This window comes from Eubalaena glacialis, chromosome 3 (assembly GCF_028564815.1).
Source record: "Eubalaena glacialis isolate mEubGla1 chromosome 3, mEubGla1.1.hap2.+ XY, whole genome shotgun sequence".
NCBI classification, from domain to species: Eukaryota; Metazoa; Chordata; class Mammalia; order Artiodactyla; family Balaenidae; genus Eubalaena; species Eubalaena glacialis.
Window position 1 is genome coordinate 173649949 of NC_083718.1, and position 19586 is coordinate 173669534.

The 19586-nt window shown below is 57.9% G+C and overlaps 1 protein-coding gene across 5 annotated transcripts in view; it reads left to right on the forward strand.

The window, feature by feature from the left end:
- Nucleotides 1-18663, forward strand: part of AHDC1 (AT-hook DNA binding motif containing 1) — a 64747-nt gene extending 46084 nt beyond the window's left edge. For 2 of the 5 annotated variants that reach the window (XM_061184665.1, XM_061184661.1), the window contains exons 4-7: nucleotides 2243-2354; nucleotides 2500-2537; nucleotides 2934-7841; nucleotides 18056-18663. In XM_061184665.1, the coding sequence (XP_061040648.1) occupies nucleotides 3008-7798 (4791 nt within the window). In that variant the 5' untranslated portion in view covers nucleotides 2243-2354; nucleotides 2500-2537; nucleotides 2934-3007 and the 3' untranslated portion in view covers nucleotides 7799-7841; nucleotides 18056-18663. Of the gene's footprint in view, nucleotides 1-2123; nucleotides 2355-2499; nucleotides 2735-2933; nucleotides 7842-18055 lie in introns of all 5 variants that reach the window. The other 3 variants (XM_061184664.1, XM_061184663.1, XM_061184662.1) reach the window with 3 other exon arrangements.
- Nucleotides 18664-19586: the final 923 nt, after the last annotated feature.

Genomic DNA, 19586 nt, shown 5'->3' on the forward strand with positions numbered 1-19586 from the left:
TCACGGGTGGGTGGAACAGAAGCAACCACTGGAGAGGAGGTTTCTCTCTTCTGCCAAGATCACACCCTGAGGCCCCAAGTGGGAGGTCTTCAGAGCAGGGAGGGTTGGTGAGCCCCACCCTCAGTAAGGGAGGGATGATGGCTTCTGGTAGGCATCTCAAAGAGGGCAGCACTGTGGATCAACCGTACTGTTGGAAATCTGACCTGGAGACTCCACAGAGTCTGAGCCCCTTCCCTCCTTTGTGAGTGTCTTACCCACAGTCCTTCCTGCAAGAGCAACAGTGAGATTCTTGAAGCAGAGAGAGCCTAGCCTAGAAGGGGCCAGGCCACAGTCTGCAGGCAGGCATGAGAGAGAACAGAACCCTGAGTGATCGAGTAAATGGGACAGTGAGGAACAGCTGAGGCCTGGGACCTGCAGGGACAGGGGATGTTTTGCCTGGATGAGCAACAAAGAGGCCCTCCTCATGCCATTTTGTGGTCTTGGGCAAAGTCTCTTTCCCTCTTGCGGTCTCAGTTTCCTCATCTGTAAAATGGGAGGCGCACGAGGTGGCACTAGAACAGTGTAGCCACTAGGGGAACCGATTAAAAATACAGATTCCCAGATGTCCCTTCAGATTTATGAGTCAGACTCCCCTGGACTAGGGTCTGGGTATCTGCAAGGTTACGTAGCTTCCCCAGGCCCAGGGTTTGGAAGCCAATGGGTTAGATGATTTTAAGGTTCCTTCCATCCTTAAGTGAGACCACAGCTCTAGAAGGAGCACTTTCAGGAGTGGCTGAAGGAGAGTTGCAGGAGCTGGGAGTGGAAGGAGGCTTTGGACTTGGCAGAATTAGGAATTTGCCACTTAGCAGCTATGTGACTTCAGGCAAGTTATACAACTGCTCTGAGCCTGTTTCCTCTATAACGTGGAAACAGTAAACCATGTCTCCCAGGTTCGGTGAAGATTCAGTGGGTCATATATGTGGAGGTGCTTCATAGATTGCAAATTGCCGCCCACCAAAGGGGAGTGGACGAGTGTCCCTGCCCACACTCTCCTGTCCCCAAGTCAGCTCTGCAGTCTTCCTGTGGAGTTAACAACCCTGGGCAGCGATCCTCCCAGTGGTCATGGACCATTCAGCTCCCTGCTCCCCCAAACCCCAGCTCCTGGGGATCAGCCGGGGCCCTGAGTCCCCAGGCTCCCTTGGGTGTCAGACATGCCTGGATCTAAATCCCAACTCTGCCCTGACCAGCTCAGGGAGTCAGTCGGTAAATATTTATGTAGCATCCATAGCCCAGGCCCTGGGGTCAGGGGATACAACGGTAAACAAGACAGACACAGTCCTTGCCCCTGAAGAGCCCACACTCGGGGAGGAGACACACTGAACAGCCAGTCATACAAGTAATTGACTGCAGTCATGATAAATACTGTGAAGGTGAAATAAAGAGGGCTCTAAAAATATGTAGCAGGGGCCGGATCGAGGCTAGAGGTGTCATGGAGGGCGGAGAATGTCCCTTTTCACATTCTTAATCTCCTTCCCTCCTTCCACATCCTACTTGGGTCCCACTTTTGGGTCTGGAGAGGAAAGAGAGAGAGCCTCAGGGGGAAAGGTGGGGCTGATTGTTCTGTGTGCCTCATTCATTCATTCGTTCAGTAAATATTTTTTGAAGCACATTTGTGGGCCATGTGCTGATCCTGGGGTTGGGAGATACACACAGAAGTCAGCAGGACAGAAATCCTTGCCTTCATGGTGCTTACCACCTTCCAGCGGATGGTTTCCTCGACTGTGAAAGCGGGGATGATAATCGTATTGATCTCTGGTTTGCAGGGGGGTTAGATGAGGCAATCCGTATAAAGCGCCTAGTCCAGCGTTTGGCAGCAGAGAAAGTGTCCCCAGAATATGAGCTTTTGTCGTTGTTGACTCCCTGGTATGATTGTTAAGCCTCTGACCTCAGGCCCTCTTCAGTTTTTCTTTGCAGCTCTTATCCCGCTAATAATTAAGTCACTTACAATAATCTGATAAGTGTTTGTCTACCCAGTCCTTGTGCAAAGTAGGCACTCCATAAATGATGAGCATATGAATGAGTGAATGATGTCACTTCATCTCTGAGCCTCCATTTCCTCATCTGCAAAATGGGGTTATTAATAGCCCCTACCTCGCAGGATTGGTATGAAGAATTAAATGAAACGATGCCTGGACAGCTTCCAGCCCAGTGCCTGGCGCGCAGTAGGTGCTCACTAAACCTGAGCTGCGGTGGTCCTTTCCAGGCGCTGTCCACGCCCCGAGGCCTGGGCTCAGGCCGAAGCTGCTCCACAGCACCCCCAGCTGACAGCCAGCGACTGGCAGAGCCCCCAGGCACGGGGGCCCTCTCTCTTTCAGGTCAGCTGGGCGTGCGCTGGAGGGAGTACTGGGGGAGCTGGGGTTGGTATGTGGGGGAGACCGGGCCCCGTGGGCAGGTGGGCAGTGGTTGGGCTGTGGCTAGCAGACCACTGAGATCTCCTCTTGCCTGTCTCGTTGCCCACAGAGATCTCCAGTGTGACAACCCAGGCGGCAGAGCCGAGGGTGAGTGGCCGGGGTTCTCCTAGAGCCCTGGGGATGGGGCAAGAAGGAAGAGGCCATGTCCTTGATAGAACTTCTGGGCCCTCTGACAGGGGCCTGGCCCTCTCCTGACGTTTGATCCACCTTGCTGATGGGCTTCCCTCTCAAAAGCGGGTGAACTGTTCTCCCCCAGCCCTTAGCCAGAGTCTAGACAAAAGTGGGTGAGCTGTCAATAAGTGGAACTGGGGCCCATGGGGGTTCACGATGCGTGTGGTGGTTTAGGAAAACCCGGGGGTCAACGAGGGGATTGGGCTTCGGGAGGGGACTCAAGGGAGGGGTGCAGGGGATCACTGAGGGCATGGGAAGCTGATGAGGACTTAGGCGTTTGGTGAGGGACCTCCTGCCTGTCCTGCCCGGCAGGTCCTGGTCCCGGCTTCTCGCACCCTCATGTCAGCCCCGGCCCCGCCCGGCGGCCCGCGGAGGACAAGGTCAGGATGCGTGTGAAGCCCCAGGGCCTGGTGGTGACTTCCAGTGCCGTGTGCAGCTCTCCTGACTACCTCCGGGAGCCCAAGTACTACCCCGGCGGCCCCCCCACCCCCCGGCCCTTGCTTCCCGCCCGGCCCCCTGCCAGCCCACCCGACAAGGCCTTCGCCCACACCTTCTCCGAGAACCCGCGCCCACCCCCACGCCGGGACCCCAGCACCCGGCGCCCACCAGTTCTTGCCAAGGGGGACGACCCGCTGCCCCCGAGGGCGGCCCGTCCTGTCTCCCAGGCCCGCTGCCCCACCCCCGCGGGAGACGGCAGCAGCTCCCGACGGCGCTGGGACAACGGGCGGGTGAACCTGCGTCCAGTGGTCCAGCTGATTGACATCATGAAGGACCTGACCCGGCTCTCCCAGGACCTGCAGCACAGCGGTGTGCACCTGGACTGCGGTGGCCTCCGGCTCAGCCGCCCACCTGCCCCGCCCCCCGGGGACCTTCAGTATAGCTTCTTCTCCTCACCCAGCCTGGCCAACAGCATCCGCAGCCCTGAGGAGCGGGCCACCCCCCACGCCAAGTCTGAGCGGTCCAGCCACCCCCTCTACGAGCCTGAGCCTGAGCCTAGGGACAGTCCCCAGCCCGGCCAAGGCCATAGTCCCGGAGCCACGGCCGCGGCCACCGGTCTGCCACCAGAGCCCGAGCCAGACGGCCCTGATTACTCAGAACTCGCTGACGCCGACATCCTGAGTGAGCTGGCCTCCCTTACTTGCCCCGAGGCCCAGCTGCTGGAGGCCCAGGCCCTCGAGCCACCGTCGCCTGAGCCAGAGCCTCAGCTCCTAGACCCCCAGCCCCGCTTCCTGGACCCGCAGGCACTAGAGCCGCTCGGGGAAGCTTTGGAGCTGCCGCCCCTGCAACCTCTTGCTGATCCTCTGGGGTTGCCGGGCCTGGCTCTACAGGCCCTAGATACCCTGCCCGACTCCCTGGAGTCGCAGCTGCTCGACCCTCAGGCACTTGACCCCTTGCCCAAGTTGCTTGACATCCCTAGCCGCCGTCTGGAGCCCCAGCAGCCCCTGGGACCCTGCCCGCTGGCTGAGCCCTTGCGCCTGGACTTGTGCTCACCCCATGGCCCTCCTGGGCCTGAGGGTCACCCCAAATACGCCTTGCGGCGCACCGATAGGCCAAAGATCCTGTGTCGCCGACGGAAAGCCGGACGGGGACGCAAGGCAGACGCCGGCCCCGAGGGCCGTCTGCTGCCCCTGCCTGTGCCCACAGGGCTGGCGGCTGCCCTGGCTGAGCCCCCGCCCCCGCCCCCGCCCCCACCTCACGGCCTGCCCGGCCCAGGCCCAGTCCCAGAGCTGGAGCCTGAATCCTCCCAGACCCCAGTGGTCCCTACCCGCAGAGGCAAGTGCCGGGGCGTGCGGCGCATGGTGGTCAAGATGGCCAAGATCCCCGTGTCACTGGGCCGGCGGAACAAGACCACGTACAAGGTGTCGTCTTTGAGCAGCAGCCTGAGCGTGGAGGGCAAGGAGCTGGGCCTGCGCGTGTCCACAGAGCCCACCCCGCTGCTGAAGATGAAGAACAATGGGCGGAACGTGGTGGTGGTCTTCCCACCCGGCGAGATGCCCATCATTCTCAAGCGGAAGCGCGGCCGCCCTCCTAAGAACCTGCTCCTGGGCCCCGGCAAGCCCAAGGAGCCAGCGGTGGTGGCGGCCGAGGCAGCCACTGTGGCGGCAGCCACCATGGCCATGCCGGAGGTGAAGAAACGGCGGCGGCGGAAGCAGAAGCTGGCATCTCCCCAGCCGTCCTACGCAGCGGATGCCAACGACAGCAAGGCCGAGTACTCAGACGTCCTCGCCAAGCTGGCCTTCCTGAACCGCCAGAGCCAGTGCGCTGGGCGGTGCTCACCGCCCCGCTGCTGGACACCCAGTGAGCCCGAGTCAGTGCACCAGGCGCCCGACACGCAGAGCATCTCCCACTTCCTGCACCGTGTGCAGGGCTTCCGACGGCGAGGTGGCAAAGCAGGCGGTTTTGGTGGCCGGGGTGGGGGCCACGCGGCCAAGGCGGCCCGATGCTCCTTCAGCGACTTCTTTGAGGGCATCGGCAAGAAAAAGAAGGTGGTGGCCGTGGCAGCCGCTGGGGTCGGGGGCCCTGGCCTCACTGAGTTGGGGCACCCACGCAAACGGGGCCGGGGGGAGGTAGACGCCGTGACTGGGAAGCCCAAACGCAAGAGGCGGTCCCGGAAGAACGGGACTCTGTTCCCGGAACAGGTGCCCAGCGGCCCAGGCTTTGGGGAGGCGGGCACCGAGTGGGCCGGGGACAAGGGTGGTGGCTGGGCCCCTCACCATGGGCACCCAGGCGGGCAAGCTGGCCGAAACTGCGGGTTCCAGGGGACCGAGGCCCGGGCCTTTGCCTCCACTGGGCTAGAGAGCGGGGCTTCGGGCCGTGGCAGCTACTACAGCACAGCCGCACCGGCGGGCCAGACGGAGCTCAGCCAGGAGCGCCAAAACCTCTTCACCGGCTATTTTCGCTCCCTGCTCGACTCGGATGACTCCTCCGACCTCTTGGACTTTGCCCTCTCAGCCTCTCGCCCCGAGTCCCGGAAGGCATCAGGCACCTACACAGGGCCCCCCAGCAGCGCCCTGCCCGCCCAGCGGGGCCTGGCCACCTTCCCCAGCCGGGGAGCCAAGGCCAGCCCGGTGGCGGTGGGCAGCAGCGGGGCTGGGGCGGACCCTTCCTTCCAGCCGGTTCTGCCCACTCGCCAGACCTTCCCGCCGGGCCGGGCAGCAAGCTATGGGCTAACCCCCGGCACTTCAGACTGCCGGGCAGCCGAGACCTTCCCGAAGCTGGCTCCTCTGCCTTCTGCCGTGGCCCGCTCACCTACCACACACCCGCCCGCCAACACCTACCCCCCGCAGTACGGGGGCTACGGGGCTGGACAAAGTGTATTCGCACCCGCTAAGCCCTTTACGGGCCAGGACTGCGCTAATAGCAAGGACTGCAGCTTCGCCTACGGCAGTGGCAACAGCCTCCCTGCCTCACCCAGCAGCGCCCACAGCGCTGGCTACGCCCCACCGCCTACCGGTGGCCCCTGCCTGCCACCGAGCAAGGCGTCCTTCTTCAACAGCTCTGAGGGGGGCCCCTTCTCTGGTTCGGCCCCCACACCCCTGCGCTGTGACAGCCGGGCCAGCACGGTCTCACCCGGCGGCTACATGGTACCCAAGGGCACCACAGCCTCTGCCACCTCTGCCGCCTCCTCGTCGTCCTCCTCCTTCCAGCCCTCGCCTGAGAACTGTCGGCAGTTTGCGGGGGCTTCTCAGTGGCCTTTCCGGCAGGGCTATGGAGGCCTGGACTGGGCCTCGGAGGCCTTCAGTCAGCTCTACAATCCCGGTTTCGACTGCCACGTCAGCGAGCCCAACGTGATCCTGGACATCTCCAACTACACGCCGCAGAAGGTGAAGCAGCAGACGTCCGTGTCCGAGACCTTCTCCGAGTCGTCCTCCGACAGCACCCAGTTCAATCAGCCCGTCGGCGGCGGTTTCCGGCGGGCCAACAGCGAGGCCTCGAGCAGCGAGGGCCAGTCGAGCCTGTCCAGCCTGGAGAAGCTGATGATGGACTGGAACGAGGCATCGTCCGCCCCCGGTTACAACTGGAACCAGAGCGTCCTCTTCCAGAGCAGCTCCAAGCCAGGCCGCGGACGGCGGAAGAAGGTGGACCTGTTCGAGGCCTCACATCTGGGCTTCCCGTCAACCGCCTCGGCCAGCGCCGCGGGCTACCCATCCAAACGGAGCACCGGGCCCCGGCAGCCTCGGGGCGGACGGGGTGGCGGGGCCTGCTCAGCCAAGAAGGAGCGGGGCGGTGCGGCGGCCAAAGCCAAGTTCATCCCCAAGCCACAGCCGGTCAACCCGCTGTTCCAGGACAGCCCAGACCTCGGCCTGGACTACTACAGCGGGGACAGCAGCATGTCACCACTGCCCTCGCAGTCAAGGGCCTTCAGCGTGGGCGAGCGAGATCCCTGTGACTTCATGGGACCCTACTCCATGAACCCGTCCACGCCATCGGACGGCACCTTCGGCCAAGGCTTCCACTGCGACTCGCCCAGCCTGGGTGCCCCTGAGCTGGATGGCAAGCATTTCCCGCCGCTGGCCCACCCGCCCACGGTGTTTGATGCTGGCCTGCAGAAGGCCTACTCCCCCACCTGCTCCCCGACCCTGGGCTTCAAGGAAGAGCTGCGGCCGCCACCCACAAAGCTGGCTGCCTGTGAGCCCCTCAAGCATGGGCTCCAGGGGGCCAGCCTGAGCCATGCAGCTGCAGCCCAGGCCCACCTGAGCTGCCGGGACCTGCCGCTGGGCCAGCCCCACTACGACTCCCCCAGCTGCAAGGGTACGGCCTATTGGTACCCGCCAGGCTCGGCCGCCCGCAGCCCGCCCTATGAAGGCAAGGTGGGTTCAGGGCTGCTGGCTGACTTCCTGGGCAGGACGGAGGCCGCGTGCCTCAGTGCCCCACACCTGGCTAGCCCACCGGCCACACCTAAGGCCGACAAGGAGCCACTGGAGATGGCCCGGCCGCCCGGCCCACCCCGTGGCCCCGCTGCAGCTGCTGCTGGCTATGGCTGCCCACTCCTTAGTGACTTGACCCTGTCCCCCGTGCCGAGGGACTCGCTGCTGCCCCTGCAGGATACCGCCTACAGGTATCCAGGCTTTATGCCGCAGGCGCATCCCGGCCTGGGTGGGGGCCCCAAGAGCGGCTTCCTGGGGCCCATGGCGGAACCTCACCCTGAGGACACATTCACCGTCACCTCCCTGTAGTGCCAACTGAAGTGCCGACTGGACCTCGAGGTTTTGTTCCTGGGTGAGTCTGAGGATGTGGGTGCAGTGGGAAGAAGCCGGGGGGTGGGGGGGGTGGGGGGGATGAGGGCATTAGAGCTTGGGCAAGGGGAAGAAGTACAGCGATGAGCAGGAAGGATTTGAGGACAAGATTGGGGACCCGAGTTGGGATTCAGGGAGTCTGGCATTAGATGTTGGGAACAGTCTTAGGGAGGAGATGGGGCCTTGGGTGGGGAACCCAGTGTGGGGCTTGGGCATTCAGGGGGTCCCATTATTGAAATGGATGGAGGACCATAGACTGGATGGGGCCATCTAGTTCGGTTCGTCAAGCGTTCATTTCCCTCATCCATGCTGGGTCCCGGGCAGGGACCACCTGAGTCCCAGGAAGCACTCACCACTTGACCTCTTGCAAGGGAGGGCGTTTGCATCGCCCTGCATGTGACAGATGGAGAAAGAAGCAGGTTGGATAATTATCTGCCGAGGCCCATCCAGGATACTGACCCTGCCTGCTTCCTTGTCTCCCTGGGAGCTTCATTTAGTTCAAGATGCAGTCTGGCAAGGGCCGGGCTGAGGGTGTGGCCAGTATGTCCTTTTCTGGTCTCCCAGGGTACCCCAAAGGCTATTTTTCAACAGGGGTGTTGGGATCTCCCTGTGCCTGGGGACCTGTAACCAGCGGGTCTATCCCCAGGCAGGATGTTTCCTACCTAGAAAAAGCCAGTCCCTTTCTTGAAGCCAAATGCTTTTCTTAAGAATTCCATCAGGGAACTCCCTGGCAGTCCAGTGGTTAGGACTCCTCGTTTCCACTGCAGGGGGCGTGGGTTCGATCCCGGGTTGGGTTGGGGAACAAAGATCCTGCGATCCTGCAAGCCGCACTGCGCGGCCAAAAAAAAAAAAAGAATTCCGTTAAATATTGTTAGGTATTCAGATATTGTTTTATCAGGTACTGTCACCTCCTTGAGTTTTCTTAAGATTTTGTGTTTAGGAAAAGGAAAATAAAAGAGGGGAAATGCCCCCAAAGTGGTAAAACGGGACGGAGTTGGAGGAATCATTTCTTAATGAACAACCTGCTCCAGAAATGCAGCCATAACTGGCCCATGAGATCCCACTGTTGGAACAGACCTGTTACAAAAATTGACCCAGACGTGGTGGGTGGTGATGGAGTGGGCTGGGGGCCTGTTTGAGCCCCTCACTCCCCCCCCCCACCTCTGCTACTACTACAGCCTCCTGGGAGTGCCTTTTCCTGGAGAATGAATAGCAGGGGCTCCTGGAAAGCCCCGTCCCTGCTCTGGGAACGCTATTCGAGGCCAGGGTGACTCAGGGTCCTGAAGTCATGTCAGTGGAAACTTATTACCCCCTCTCTGCCTGACCTCAGCTCCCTTGGTGCCTGAAGATGGCAAAGGGCAGCACATGGGAGTCAAGCGGCCTGGGGAAGGACCATTCCCCAACTGGCCAACTTGCTACATGCCCCTGACCAAGCTCTTGCCCCTCCTCCACCCACCCCCCCGCCTCTGTTTCCCCATCTGTTGAAGGCAGTTGACTTTGATAATCTCTTGGGCTCTTAAAACTCTGCATGGCATAGACAGCGGACCAGACTTTCTTGGGGGGCAGCATATTTTTCCTCCTAATGAAACCAGACCAAGATTAAAATGGCCTTCCGTTCCCCATGCACCTCATTGCAAGCAGCAGAGCCGCAGATCTGAAGCAGGCCAGGGAGAAGCTGCTTAGGGTTTAAAATGTCAAACTCCTGATCCTTCTCACTGGAGGGGAGATGTCTCATGGATAATCCAGACATGTGAAATAATCAGAAAACCTTTCCTCCTGGGCTCTGGGTGGGAAAATAAACGGGTGAGGGGGCTGGGTGTTTGGGCAGGTCACGGCTCAGTGAGATACATAATGGAACCACCCAGTGAGGCCTGAACGCAGGAGGAACTGGGATGCCATCCAGCCCCACATTCTGGCCCCGCTCCCCACTCAGAGCTGGGAGTTGACAGCACTGTCCTCAAACCGATGCATTCAGTTGTTCCAGAGACGTCTGTCCAGCACCCACTGCATGCCAGGCACTGGGGACGCAGCAGTGAACACCTCAAACGAGGTCCTGGTCCTCAGGGGGCTTCCAGTTTAGCGGGAAAGACAGTAAACAGGATGACACAAAGCATTTGGTAATTATCGCTGTAGGAAGGACTGTGCAAGAGGAGAAAAGCTAGGAGGCCATGAGGGCTTGCAGCCAGCTGACCAGATGCTGAGGCTGATGCCTGAAAGATGAGGGGGCGTCAGCCAAATGGGGAGTGGGAAGAGCATTCTGGGCAGAGGGAACAGCAGTGGGTAAAGCCCTGAGGCAGGAAGCGGCTCAGCTTTGAGGAGCCGATGGGAGGACAGCGCTGAGGGGGTGAGGGGGCAGGGCCAGATCATGCAGGGCATTGGAAGGAGTTTGAACTTTGTCCCAAGACAAATGGGGAACCACTGAAGCGTTCTCAGCTGGAATGTCCTGGGCCACAGTGGAGCAGGGCCGGTGTTGAAGGAGGGAGACCGGCTGCGGTAGCCCAGGCAAGCAGTGGTGGTGGCTTGGACCATGGTGGTGGGAGGGCTGTCCCCCTTCTTCATCCAAACACTCCCTCATCCAGGGCAAACCGCCCCCCCACCCCGCCCAAGGACTGATTACAATCATTGTGGGAGTGAAGAAGCCTTGGGGATATAGGGAAGGAGAACAGTGAGGAAAAAGAGTTAACAGAGGGAGTGTCACTGTCAACAGAGGGCTTAAGCAGGGAGGACAGTGACACACTCATTCACCAACAGGCAGTGAGCCCTTTTGACCCTGGGCACAGGGGGAGCAGTCACTGAGCTTAGCCTCACATCTTGAGCCCCTCCATGCCCGTCCCGATACCAGGCACGGGGAAGACAAAGCAGACGTGGCCCCTGTCCTCAGAGTGCCCATCCACCCCAAAAAAAGCTAAAACGAGCACACAGAGAGCCTCAAACACCTGGTGGGAAGTGGCAGGGAGAAGCAAAGCTCGTGCACTAGGAAGGTGGGCCATGGGGTCAGAAGTCACGTCTCTGCCCCTTTGGTGAGGAAAGGGACATATATTCGTGCTGGGCCCTTTGTGCAACACTGCCTCACTGACCCTTCACAGCAGCCTGGAAGGTGCAGGTCCTCACCCTCACCCCCCATCAGAGAGCTGAGGAAACAGGTACAGCTCTGAACCCTGCCCAGGGGATCCATAGGTAGTAAATCATGGCAGAGTCATGATTTGAACCCAGTACTGCACCCCCTCCCAGCCTGGATGCTCTGCTCCCCCTCCACTCTGTGCCCCTGATTCCCCATCTGCAAAATGACGGGTTGGTTGGATGCTCCCTACAACCCTTTCTGGGTCTGACATTTTAAATGGATTTTGAGGTTCTGTGAAAGAAGCTGCATCTGAGCCCGTCCTTGAAGAATAGGCAAGACTTGGACACACGGAGACGGAGACGGGGGGAAGGGCATTCCAGGCTGAGGAAACCGTGAGCCAGGGCAGGTCACATCCCAATGTGAATTAGAAGAAGAAAGCTTGGAGGAGCCAGAGTGGGGAATGTGGGACCTGAATGGTCTGGGAGCTGAGTTGATGGGACAGAGAGGGAAGTGGGGCCGGGGTTGGGGGGGGCGGGTGAGGGAGACTTGGGCCCTGCAAACATCTTCTAGTCCCTTAGATGGAATGCAGAGCCAGACAGACTGGCTCCGCCTTGGGCCCTCACGGCTGAAGATCAGCCCTTCCAGACCCTGGGGAAAAGGTGGGAGGGTGGGAAGGGCCCTCCAAGGTGTTTAGGGATCTCGAGTCCCCCCTCTCCTCCCTATTCTCTCTCAGGCCTGGACCTGAGGCCAAGAGAAATGTCACAGGTCCTCCAAGGTTACACCAGCTGGGGCCTCACTGGAGTAGAAGGCGGCTTCCAAGGCCACCAACCAGCCAGGGTCAGCAGGCATGCCCAGACCTGGACCAGGCACTGGCCGCTCTGGGCTTTGTCTCTCCATGTCTTGAAACCTCAAGAGGTCACCTGATCTTGCCTCTGGCCCTAGGCAAGAGGCTCTCACGTCAGGGGTCAGCCAGGCCTGCCCTGCCTCTCCTGGGCTCCTCTTCCCACTCTCTGGGGCTATCCTCCCTCCAATCCTATCTCTTGCCTCTCCTGCAGCCATTTTCAGGCCAGGCCTTCTTGTGCTGAGCCCTCATTTCCTGGAAATATAATCTCTCCATGAGCATGCCCTCTCACGCTCCTCCTCTCCCATCTCCCCACATCCCTGTGGACCCAGAAGAACCCAAGGGAGCAAGTCCCTGAAACTGCAGGGTGGTGGCTAGGAGCATGCCTGTGGGCACAAACAGGCCTCCGTGCAGAGCCCGGTTCCATCCCTTACCAGCTGTGTGACCTGGTGAGTCACGTCACCTCACTGCATCTCTTGTGAGAATTAAATGAGATTACCCGTGAAGCACTTAGCCTGTCCCTGGCACACAGGAAGCACATAATCAGTGGTTGGTAGATGGGTGAATAAAATACCTCCCCACCGTCTGTGCGCGTCACACACCTCTGACCCTTTCCTCCAAGCTCAGGACTCCATAGCCAGCACTCCTTCACCTGCTCTTCCTGCTTCCCTTCTAGGAAGGAGCTTGTATTCTAGTATGGGTTTGGGGCCTTTGGCAGGAGGCTGTGAAATACCACCTAGTTATATGCCTTAACAGTGGGGCTGAGTCCTCCCTGGGCGGTCCAGAGACAAGGTAAGTCACAGACCCCACACCAAGGGACCTAAAGCCTGTTGGGCAACAGGACCCAGACTCCTAAATGACCCAGGTCAGCTAGAAACTCGGTCCACACACAGTTATCCACAGCAGTCCTCTCTTTTGGTACAGATAATCTGAAAGAAGATTGCCTTGTGATTTTGTAATACATCATGATTTCTCTCCCAGCAGATTTGCCCTCCTTGTCATCCTAACTTTTGCTGCCATAGTGCCCTCTGTTTGTGCTGGAGGGCAGGAGGAAGTAGGTTAATTCTGTGTTCAACCAGCATGAACCAGGCGCCTGCCCCGGGCCAGGCATTGCATCTGGTACTAAAGGTACCACTGAACAAGATGAGCAGTGTCCTGCCCTCATGGAGTTCACAGCCTTGAAACAGGTGTTCATTACAAGCCTCCATGTGGGCATCACTCTCCAGGGGAGGGACTGAAATGCTCCCACCGGAAATACCAGGGACCACCCTCTTGAACCACGGGCAGGGCAGATAGCAAGAGCTTCCTGCGGGGGGCCAGGTTGGGGGGGCAGAAAATGGGTCTTGAACAAATTTGAGGCTTCGGAAGCTATAGCCCTAGCTCAGCCACCTGGGTCAGCGCAACCAGTGCGTGCCAGGTCTCTGCCCCAACACCTGCCCCCGCTTCCTGAGCCCATAGCCCCCATTGTGGCTGCTGAATGTCTTTCAGCATTTTGGGATGCATGGTGTCTGGAGCAACCACCCCCCCCCCCGAATATTTACTGGATGAATTGATTAAAACATGTCTGCTCTTGTGACTTCATTGCTTAACACCTTTTGATTGCATCCTCCCCTCGCCAGCCTCCTTGCCTCCAAAATAAGGGCCCGACTTCCTAACCTGGTATTCTGGGTATTCAAGGCTGCGTCTTCAGCCCTGACCTCCTGCTCACACAGCCTCCCCTTCTAGCTCTATACTGTGGGGTCGGGAGGGAGCTTTCCAGGCCCTTTCCCCAGAGTGCCCTGTGTCTTTGCTTTAGCTGTTCCCTGGCCTGGGCCGCCCTTTCCTAGTCATCATCCATCTCCCACCTGTCATTTCCTATCTTTCACTCAGACACTGCCTCCTCCAAGAAGCGTTCCAGGATCCTTCCCAGGCACAATTAATCTCCAGCCCTTTATGCATCCATGACAGCCCTTCCCGGGAATGTCTTCCTCACCATGCCATCAGCTCCTTTAGGCTGGTTACTCATCTCTGTGCACTGTCCCTGTCTCCCCAGTGTCTCGTCATGCCGGGGACACTTCAAGGGTCAGGAATTTTTTTTTCCTGGAGTCAAAGAAGGGCATGTAGACTAGGGAGAATTGTGAGAGAAAAGGTTAGGCATCGGGGAACGGGGCATGAGCTGGTTTCTCTCAACCCTACTGTTATCAGACGCGCTCCTAAGGATGAGGCAGGGGAGGGGTGTATAAATAAACCAGTTCCAACTCTCAGGCTAACTGGGCTTTTGGAGTTCTGTAAATTCAGCGCCTCCCAGTTTACAGAGAGGAAGAGGGACTCGCCCAAAGACACAGAGCCACCCAGGCAGGGAAGCACGGAAAGGTAGAGCCAGGAAGGTCCCTTGGGGATCACCCAGTTCCATGTTCTTGCCGCTTCCTCAGCCTCCACTCAGTTGCATGCCCAACACATACCCAGATGTGGGACAGATGCCTGTCCTTACATAGGCATCTCCGATCGGGAGGGTGGAGAGTGTGGGTGTTCGGGGTGAGGGTGTGTATAGCCTCCTCCCAGGACAGGTAAGGAGTGTGAGGCTCTGAGAGGTGAGAGATACGCACAAGGTCACACAAGCTTGGTGGGCAATCATGGATGTAAAGCCCATTTGGTCCCACTAGCATCCCTCTCTATGCCCCGCAGTGGGGGAGGTAGGAGAAGATCTCTAAGGAGGGAATGACTGGCAGAGCTAGAGTTTAAGGAACGCCTCTAGTCACTGGTGGACAGATTTTGAAAAACTTCCCTGGAGTGAGGAGGAGAGCCACACACCCACCCACACGCCACAGACTACCCATCCCCAATTGGAAGTTTCATCCCTCAGAGAACTCTGGGTCCAGAGGGTATTTCCATCTGTCAGGTGTGGTCTGGGCCTCAGGGAAGCAGTATCCTCTCCACATTTAAGGGACTCAAAAGCCTGACTTTGCTTGAAGACATCAGAAGGGCTGGATCAGCCTCCCTGGGCAGCTGTGGTTTGTCTCTGACCCCTTGTCTTTGGTGCTCTATCTCAGTGCCTGAAGATCTCTGCCATTCCCTGTTCAACCCCCTTATTTTACATAGAAACTGAAGCCCAGAGAGGGAAAGGACTTGCCCTAGGTCACACAGCATATCCGTCTCTCAAATCCTCATGCACTCTTTGCCTTCTGCTCCACTGCCTTGTTTGATGCTGAGACCCCTTTCTGGAGGGTAGAGACTAGAAGGTGGGGTTAGAGCTTAGCTCATGGCCTGGCAGTTAGTGGCTATGAATACATGTCTGCTGGTTGCTTGAATGAATGCTCCTTTTGCCGGGGAGAGCAGCTCTCTTTGGACAACCTGATTTATATGTGATCTGTAGCATTTTAAATCCCTGCTCAGCTCTCCCTTGGCACCCCCAGCGCCAGCGCCCACTGACAGGCAGAGACCACTTAAAGCCCTGGCCTCACAGATGGTAAAACTGCTGGAGCATGAGACTCTGGAACGTGCAGTCCTTCGTTATGGAGGCACTAAAAGGTTAAGTCTCGTGAACAATGGCTGGTGTCCTGGGGCGCCAGCCACATGCTGGCATCGGGGATACGGAGGTACCCCACGCAGGTCTCTGCCCAGGAGGAGCACGGAAGGGAATGACAAGTGCCCCAGTAGCTATGGTAACAGGGCGGTCTGAGGAGGCGTCTGCAGATGTGCAACACCTGAGCTGGACCTTGACTCGCCGATCGGACTTAGACCGGTCACGGCTCTGTCATTCAGTCGGCACACATTGTTGACCCCAGCATGTGCTGGGCGCCGAAGAGCCACAGTCCCTCCCACCAAAGCTGGGTGAGATGCCCCCGCTGTGCTCCCTGAGTCCCCCAGGGCTCCTCTTGACACACCCCCATCTCCCTGCGTGTGATCGCCTGGTTTGGGGTCCGTTTTGCTTCTCTCTGTGCTCTGTGAGCCCCTCAAGGGCAGGGACCAGATCCGTCTTGCTCTCTGCTTTGTCTCCAGTGCCCAGCACTGGGCCACCTGGCCCAGCAGCACTGCTTCTGTTCCGTGGCGAGTTGAACCTGGTGAAGTCAGGGTTCTGCATGGCCATAGCATTCTGCTTTCTCCCTGGCTCAGGAACCTCTGGTTTTGATTCTCTCCCCATCCCCCACCCCCCACCGTCCCCCCCAGATTCTGGCCAAGTCATGAAAGCTGGGGAGGGCGGTGTGAGGAGGAAGGTGAGACAGCGGTGGCTCAGCAGAGGGTGAGAAAGCCTCCCTGCTGCCTGGCCGCCGGCACCACGGGAATGGTTCTGGCAGAAGCTGCCTGCTGGGCTGAGATCACCATGGAGACCTGGCTTGGAGAGGGTCACTGGCAGTGGCTAAGGGCTGGAGGGGGCGGGGGTGACAGGGATTTGTGCAGAGGCTCCCAGCCTGCCCCGGGGCCCTTAGGGGGAGCAGGGGAGGCTGGGGTTCAGCACAGTTCACTTGCTAAGTAGTTTGGAGCTGCCCATCCTAAATCTCCCCCTCACTTGTCACCCCAATACACCGTATCTGTCACCCCAACAGAGGTTCCTTAGCTTGGCAGCTGTTCTTCAACTGCAGTAAAGCTGTCCTACAGATAGATGCCCCCACCCTCCAGCTGAACCTGTCCCCCCACCCTGTTTATCACCCTAACTGGAGAACTGACACCCACCCCAACTGCATCCCCTGCCCCAATCACCCCAGTTGCAATACAGCTTTTCTCCCCATCACCCCAGTTGTAATACAGCTGTCGCCCTAACAAGCACACCTCTTACCCCTACGGCTAATATTCCATCCTCCCCTCACCAGCAGGAGACCTGACAGCTTAACAAAGATGCAGCTCCTACCCTCCCCCTCATGCCTCTGCGTGCCACCTGGGCTGAGGCACCAGGATGGGGTGCTGTCCCGCCTCCCAGGAGCCCACCTGGCTCCCTGAGGGGAGTCCTGGCAAGTCCAGCCTCGGGACAAAAGTCTTCCCGGGGGCTGACTGCCCAGCAGACAGCAGCCAAGGCTGAGCAGAATTTAAATGTGGCCCTGTTGGAAAGAGAAGCCAAGAAAGAGGACAAGAGAGGGAAGGCTTTCTGTGGCCGCCTGGTTCCTGCAGGGGTGGGGGAGGGTGGATGGCTTGCTGAGGAGTCTCAGAAGGTGGTTTTAGGACCCCCACGCCTGCCCCTTAATTTTGGTGGGTTGGTCACTCACCCAATGTAGGAGACATGAATTTCAGGGCTCTGAGAAGAGGACAGAGCTCTAAAAGAGCCAGGCTAACGACTGGAGGTCTTGAGAATAACTGAGCCCACCCCTTTCCCACTGGGTATCTTCCCACTCACCCCAGCAAAGCTAGGGGTCTGGATAGGGAGTCAGGTTCCCAGAGCCCTGCAAACATAATTAGGACCGACCGTCTAGGGAAAGGGGGTACTTGAGATCTCTATTGTCTGGTGACTGTAGAGACTGGGGACTCGAGATTTTCTGAGCTTCAGGAAGGCGGGGTGCAGCCAAACACAGATGGTATTGTGTTGGGCAATTTCTTTATTCCTTTATTCAGACAGACTTCCTCATCACCTCACCTCTCTAAGGAACAGAATGACATTGATAGGGAATGGGAAGAAGGTTGGATTTGGAAGAAATTAAAGCAGTGGTTCACACCTGTGCTGTGCTAAGGCCCTGTCTTCGCATTATGTCATTCCTCAGCACAGCCTAGGTAGGAGGAATTACTAAACGAACTGTTACATGAGGAAGCCGAGGCTTGGGGAGCCTAGCTGGCCCAGGCCCCATGAAGATAATGACTAGTACTAATTAGTATCACTTATGACACATTTATGGACCAGGCTTAATCTGCCTCAAACCACTGAACCTTCCCAACAAATTTACGGGACAGTTCTGTTATCCCCTTTTTACAGATGAGTAAACTGAGGCTCACAAAGATTCACTGACTTGCCCAAGGTCATAGAGCTATTAAACGGTGGTGCTAGCGTTTGAACTCAGCTGTGTCTGACTCAGGAGCTCAAGTTCTGAACAGATTGCACTGCCTGGAATCCCAGCTCCTCATCCAGCACATCCTTTACCTCTCAGTGGTGTGGGCCTTGGACGCACACCTATTTTACAGATGGGGAAAGTGAGCTCAGAGCAGGCCAGAAGCAGTCCGGAGGCTCATGGACGGGGCCACTTGGAATTTTCTGGGAGAAGGAACAATGCAGTTCCCTTCTCTCAGAATCCTGGTAGGAACCGGGTGGAGGTCCCGCTTTTAGCCTCCTGGTTCCCAGAGCTCAGGGTCTGTCCCTGCCGCTGACTTCTGCCTCTTCTCTTGTGTTTCTCTGCAGCTTTCAGAAAACCAACGCCAAGACCCCTCCCAGCGTCCACACGGTCCTCCGGCAGGCGCCTGCCCCTCTGCCTCCCGCCCCACCTCCCCTGCACCCCCTGCAGCCCCATCGCCCCCCCCCACCCCTCCCTGCCCATCTCCTCCACGCAGAAGCCGAAGGTGAGCCCTTTCTGCACAAAACCAGCAATTGTAAATACTTTTTAAAAATGTACAAAACTTAAAAACAAAACACAGTTTTAGAAAAAGACAAAAAAAGAGAGAGAGAGAGAGAGAGAGAACGCGAGCGTGTGCAAGAGGTTGCGAGCGGGGCCTCAAGGTGTCCAGAGCCCCTGCAAGTATGCACTGAGAAATTTATCTACAGGTCGTTTGACAAAAATGAACAATATCCTATTTATTGTATATACTGTTTTATTATAAATCGTGGATTGTATATTGCATTCTGTAAACCTGCTGTGGTCCCGTGGTGTGCAAATTCGCATGGTGGGGGGGAGGGAGAAGAACCTCTTGCGGGAGCTTTTTTTTTTTTTTTTTTTTTTTTTCCTTATTTTTCACTCTTTTGGGTTTTCTCTTCTGTTGTTGTTGTTGTTTTCTGTTGGCAGGACACACCCAAAGATCCAAGTTTGTATTAAAAAGAAATGAAAAAAAGCAAAAAAAAAACAAAAACAAAAACAAAAAAACAACCTCGTGTCTTGTGAAAGGGGGTGAGTGAGGGTGGACAGAGTGGAAGGGGTATGACAGCTGGGGGTCGTCACCAGCCACTGGGTCCCCAGAGGAGTTGAAATACCTTCATGTGTTCCCTCCCTCAGAGCTCTCCCTTCTGCCTGAGATCTGAGTCACCTTTGCATCTGGGCCCCTCCCTTTACACCCCAGGCCCTGGGTCTCCCCTGCCTCTGGGCTCCCCAGACTGCCCCCTGGGGTTTCCTGGCCCCTGGTCCATGCATTCTGTCCCAGGTCCAAGGAGTCTGCCTTTTAGAGCTTTCTTTTGCACTATGTCCTGGGTCTCCCATGATTCTGAGACCCCTGTTCTCCCCCAAGCCCTAGGTTTCCTCTCCCTGAGGAACCCCCATTATAAATCCGGTCTTGGGTCTCCCCTGCTTCTAGACCCCCTTACTCCATCCTCAGTCCCAGGTCTCTGACTCCAGCCCCTTCCTTTGTCCTGTGTCCCCTCAGCCTTTGGGCCCCACCGTTGTCCTCTGGTTCAGGATACCTGTCTTTGAGACACTCAATCCATCCTGAGCGCAAGAACCCTTGTGGGACACCCCCCTTTCCCACAAAGACTGGAGTATCCCCTGTTTGTGTGTCTCCCATCTACCCCAGGGCCTGGGGGTCTCCTTTGTCTCCAGGCCCCCCTCTTTTTTATCCCAACACACCTGCCTCTGCCTATGCAAACTCCAGGGTTTGACTAGGCCAAACCCATCTGCCTTCTCCTTTCTTTCCACTCTGAACCCCAAATGCCGGGTCTGTATTTCCTCCCAGCTTTTGTAAACTTTGGAAAAAGAAAACTCCTAATCCTGTGCCTATTTCTGGTGGAC